Consider the following 5,539-nt stretch of genomic DNA (forward strand, 5'->3'; position numbering starts at 1 on the left):
AATGGCACCATGGTCAAGCTTAGACATCATCCAAAAAACTCGGCTCGCACATGACCCACTAGGGGGTGTCATTTAACAGCCCATTAAACTCACTCGCCTCCCATACAGCCTTCGCACATTCACGTTCGAACAAAGCTTGAGTGACGGTCTCAATACCATTGTTACATAAGCCACACATCGAGTTTGTACCACAATGTCTAATGGCTAGATTATTCTTGACTCCTAGTATGTTTGCACAGGCTCTCCACACAAACTGGAGTAACTTTGGTGGGGCTTTCAACTTCCAAATCATCCTTCACAGCAGCTCAACTCCCTCCTCCTCATTCATTTTTGCCAAAGGCGACACCACCCGCTTTCCAAGCCAATACCCCGATCTCACCGAATATTCTCCATCTTTATTAGGCCACCAAAACATTTGATCCGCCCCTCCACGTCGACTAAGAGGTAAACTCAGCGCCAACTCCGCGTCCCTGTGGTTAAGAAACTACCTTACCATCTCCTCCTTCCACATAGCAGTCATTGGGTCGATAAAATCCGCAACCCTCATAGATGGATCAGCCTCCATATTTGGTGAAGAGACCCCATTTGACTCCTTGCTGGGCAGCCAAGCACATTCCCAAACACCAATATCATTTCCGTTCCCCACCCTCCATCTAATCTCATCTAATAATAACGGTTTAGCATTCCACGGGCTTCTCCACGTATAACTTGGATCATGATCCCTTCTCGCCTCAAAGATTGTGTCATTCTTAAAATACCTGGCTTGAAGTATCCGTCCTACCAAATAATTCGGTTTCGTAATAAGGCGCCATAATTGTTTAGATAGGCGGTAATGATTAAACACCCTAAGATCTCGAAAACCCATTCCACCCAAACTCTTAGGCTGACACAATTTATCCCATGACCACCAATGCAATTTACGCTCTGTCTTCGTCGAACCCCACCAAAACCTTGCCATGATTGAGTGTAGCTCATCAATAATACTGTTCGACAAAATAAATAAGCTCATCATATATGTTGGTATAGCTTGAGCCACTGCTTTGATATGTACTTCCTTCCCTGGTTTTGACAAAATTCGTTCTTTCCATCCTTGTAGCTTTTTCCATACTCGGTCTTTGATGCCAGCAAAAATAGATTTTTTCGATCTTCCAATTATGCTAGGGAGGCCCAAATACTTCTCGTACTTATCCACCTCTATGACCCCAAGTTCACTAAGAATTGCCACTTTTGTGTTGTTTGTACCTTCTTGCTGAAGACGACTTCAGATTTATCATAATTAATTTTCTGGCCAGATGCTCCTTCATACAAGTTGATAATAGCAGCAACTTTAGAGCACTCTCGTATATTCCCCTTCGCAAAAATAATACAATCATCTACAAAGAATAAATGGGACACTCTAGGTGCCTCACGACAAACCCGCATTCCGTGAACCAGGCCCTTCTCCGCGGCATCTTGAAGCAAGTATGAAAAAACACCTACACACAAAAGGAAAAGATATGGGGATATCGGGTCACCTTGTCTAAGACCCCGGCTAGGAAGCACCACTCCAGAGGCTTTCCCATTCACGAGAAAAGAGTGTGAGACAAGAGTGTGAAAGCAATGTTTAATTATCACTTCATCAAAGAACTCAAAAACTAACTTTACATCCTTGATAATACTACAGATTCAGTTGATAACACAAAAATTATCACCTTCCACAATTAACTTTGAGATTCCTAAGTATTTAGCTGCTAAAATGCCTTCTTTTAAAACGAGAGCTTCCGCAACGAGAATACTATTAGATCCGCACTTTTTTACTCTGATAAGTCCATTTTATATACACTTTAACCCCATATTTTAGCTCTATTTTACATGCTAATTTGCACTAAACTTAGTGTTATTGAGCTAATATTGCATTCTAGTTGTATTTGCATGGTTTGTCATATTTTGTAGGTATTTGAGCGTTTAAGAGCATAATTCTGCATATTTTGCAAACACTAGAAGCAAGGCTAAATAGAAGAGCATGATGGACCAACCAAGAGATGTTGCATGGATTTACATGGTAAAAGTTATGGATTAAAATGAAGAAATGCAAAACAAAGCCAAGTGAAAGTCAAGCCCATAATGCAAAAGTCCACAAATGCTACTTAGGATGCTCTTTGGAAGGTCTTAAGGTGTTAATTATCACATTTAACCGGAGATTAGAGAGGCACGGAATTGAATTAGACTAAGCATGTGTAGTAGGACGACCTAGTCATAAACGAGAGTTTCTCTAGAACCCGGTCTATGGTTGACACTAATATCGATAGGTAGGTGTCTCTAAGCCTAAACAATTTATCATTATCAATGCATTTCTAAATTAACATGACTAATTAGTAATTTGCATGTGCTACCCGATTTCCCTAGATACTTTCTTTATTATTGTTTTCATTTTATTTACATAACCAACCAACCAACAACCGATAAACCAATCTCGATAGAATTCAATCCATTGCAACTTGTTTAGCAAACTCCCGTCTCCTTGTGGTTCGACCCCTATTACTACATTTATTTGTGTTTAGGGAATTTATCTTTGTTAGGTACACGACAAGTCTATCAAATTTTGGCGTCGTTGCCGGGGAGACGATTTTGTTTGCTAATTAGTTGTTGAATTTTATCTTATTTTATTTTGTCTCAAGGAACACTTAATCCTTGAGATCTTCTCACGGTTTCTTTGTACTTTTAGTGCCTATTTTGTAGGTAATAAAACTTGGCCTTTCATAATGAGTTATGAATTCATCCCACAACTCTAAGATGAGCCTTTTCCTGAATATCTTGACCGATTCTACTACTTTTGCGATGATCTCATCTCCCTTGGACATGTCCTTGATAGGGATTACTTGGGTCATTTCGTGCTTGGTGGCATGGATTCTGAGACCCATGGATTGGCTCTAAAGTTGAATAATAGGAGTCTCTACAACATGATTGGGTCGGAAATTTTGAATTTCTTAGATTTCATGGCTTCCGAATATCGAGAATCAACACGCTAATTCCATTATTGGTGCATCAAAGAGGAGCTTAAAGTGTTACAGGCTCGTTTGGAAAAAAAATTCTCAAGAGAAACCGAGACCACGTGAGCCTATCTTTTCTCATTTTGCTTTTCTACCTCCCCAATGTAAGTCTTTTCAATCTAATGATTTTGAATTATTGGATGATGATGACGATGATCCGACTCTTTTTTTTAAAATTCCCCTTAATGTCATCTCAATGGAAAATTTAGAGACTGATGTTGAAGAAAATGACCTTGTAGTAGATGAGACACTCACCATGGATGATGTTGGGCCCAAATATAATGAAAAGGATGAGGTTTTACCCGAGACCTTAGACTCCTTTGAGAATCCTTTTGTGGTGGATGTAGTTGACCCTTTTGAGGTTGATGGAGGACTTAGTGACGCATACGTAAAAGTTAAGAGGGATACACCCCCCATTTTTATGAGTCCTACCACTTAGAGTTTTCATACCACCAATTTCAGACCGATTATGATTATAATTTGTGCACTAACGGTTATTTTTATGGTCTTAAGCATGATGCTCCTTCTCTTGCTAACGAGGGGAGTACGGTGGTTCTATTTGAAATCTCTCATGGGCAATTTGATAAGATTAATCCTTTCTTGCCTTTGATCTTTCATGCTTATATCTTATCAATTGCTTACATATGCTTTTGCATTGCCCATGCACAGGTATATGATCGGCTTCTAAGGGCTTTGACTTATTTTTTAAGGATGACGACGGCCACAACGCTCGAAAAAATAGGAGTTTAGCAAGACTTAAAATTTGTGCTTCTTGGGAGGCAACCCAAGCTTTTATTTATTTTAGTTTTTCATTTTCCGCAATTTAATATTTTCGTAGAATTAGAAATAAAATTACTAGACTTGACGGTGTTTATTTTTGTGTTTTGTAGGTGAAAAATGAAGAAAATGAGTCTCAATGAGGTTATGCACGCTTCCCCATGCACAAAACCTCGTTCAGGGTCGTAACTTTCATCAACAGGACGGAATAAAGAATTACGGAGAAAAGTCAAAATAGGCCTAAACTTGGTCAACCCCGATCGGGGACGCAACTTTTTCCGAAAAAATTGTCAAATCACTTGCAAACATTATTCTTTCATCAAACATTCAATTTTTGGCCCTTTTCTTGAATTATTGATGAATGGAAGAGTCCCCCGTATACGTTCTAGCTTGAGGGGAGGCTAGCTAGTCTAGTAAGTGTTCTTTACTTTGCATTTTAGTTTATTTTCTCGCAACCCATTAAATATGACCCCTTGTCCTTCTTGTTTATGTGCTTTGAGCCATTTTTATGGTTTAGTTGGGTGATTTACATATTGGCACATTGAGGACAATGTTGTGTTTAGCTTGGGGGGAGATTGCATTTGCATGTAGTGTAGTTTGAATGTAGAAAATTTGAAAATTTCGAGAGAAATTTGTGTGTTTTTGCTTGCTTTGGGCCTACTTTCCTTCTTGCTTATCCTAATGATAGCTTATATCTAATGATTTATTCTTATTTGATGGATAATTGCTACATGGGGATGTCGTGACATAGTAGCACTACAAGAAAAACTAATACATGCGACTGATTTTTAGCGACTGATCCGGGTAGTCGCCAAATTGGCGACTGATATCAGAATTAGCGACTGAAATCAGTCGCTAATTTGGCGACTGTTTTTTTTTTAAAAAGGAATCTTATTTAGCGACCGACTTTCAGATTTAGCGACTGAAGTCGGTCGCTAAATTGCTTTATAGAAAACCCGCAGCAATTCTTCCCCTCTCTCCTGCTTTACTCTTTCGAACACAAAAAAAAAAGGAAAGGCGACACCACCAAGAACGACGACACCACCACCTATTCTAGCCGTGTCCACCGTCCTCACCGCCTCCACCACTCCTATTTAATTAGGTTAGTTTTTTTTTTTTTTGTTTAATTTCAGTTTAATTGGTTTAATTTGTTAGATTAATTTATAGTTAGTTGGATTAATTTGTGGTTAGTTTGTTAGATTCATTTGTAGTTAGTAGGTTAGATTAATTTGTAGTTAGATTTTAGTTTAATTTGTGTTTGAATTAAAAGGGAATGATTAAAGGGGTTTGTGTTTAGGTTTAGGGTTATGGGTGGGGGTTTGGTCGGCCGTGGGTGGCGGTTGGTCGGCCGTGGTGGGCCGTGGCAGTGGTGGGTCATGGGGTGGCCTTGGGTGGGTCGTGGGTGGTGTTTGGTGTTGGGTAGCTAAGTGAAACCGTCTTATTATTATTAGTATTAATTTGTGTTTGAATTAAAAGATTGATGCATGTCCTGAAGGATGTATGCTATTTTGGAAAGATGATGCTTTTCTTGACAAATGCAAATATTGTGGGGCGGATAGATATGAGACAAGTGAGGGAGATACAGTTTTGGTGTTGAAAAAAGGCAAGGGTAGTAAGAGGGCCAAAAAGAGTAAGAAACCAATAGCATGTAACCAATTGTTTTACTTTCCTCTCGCTCCAAGACTTCAAAGAATCTATGCCACCAAAAACATTGCCGAACAAATGAGTTATGA

The 5,539-nt window shown here is 39.1% G+C and overlaps 1 protein-coding gene across 1 annotated transcript; it reads right to left on the reverse strand.

Annotated features, from left to right (window-relative positions):
* Positions 1-484: 484 nt before the first annotated feature.
* Positions 485-958, reverse strand: LOC141649106 (putative mitochondrial protein AtMg00310). Its single transcript, XM_074457804.1, has one exon. The coding sequence runs from the start codon at positions 956-958 to the stop codon at positions 485-487; it is 474 nt and encodes a 157-aa protein (XP_074313905.1).
* Between the last annotated feature and the right edge of the window lie 4,581 nt (positions 959-5,539).

Source organism: Silene latifolia, chromosome 3 (assembly GCF_048544455.1).
Source record: "Silene latifolia isolate original U9 population chromosome 3, ASM4854445v1, whole genome shotgun sequence".
Taxonomy (NCBI): domain Eukaryota; kingdom Viridiplantae; phylum Streptophyta; class Magnoliopsida; order Caryophyllales; family Caryophyllaceae; genus Silene; species Silene latifolia.

Bases quoted from the DNA above. Each gene is read 5' to 3' on its own strand.
- LOC141649106 (XM_074457804.1), bottom strand. From the start codon at position 958: ATGGCAAGGTTTTGGTGGGGTTCGACGAAGACAGAGCGTAAATTGCAT.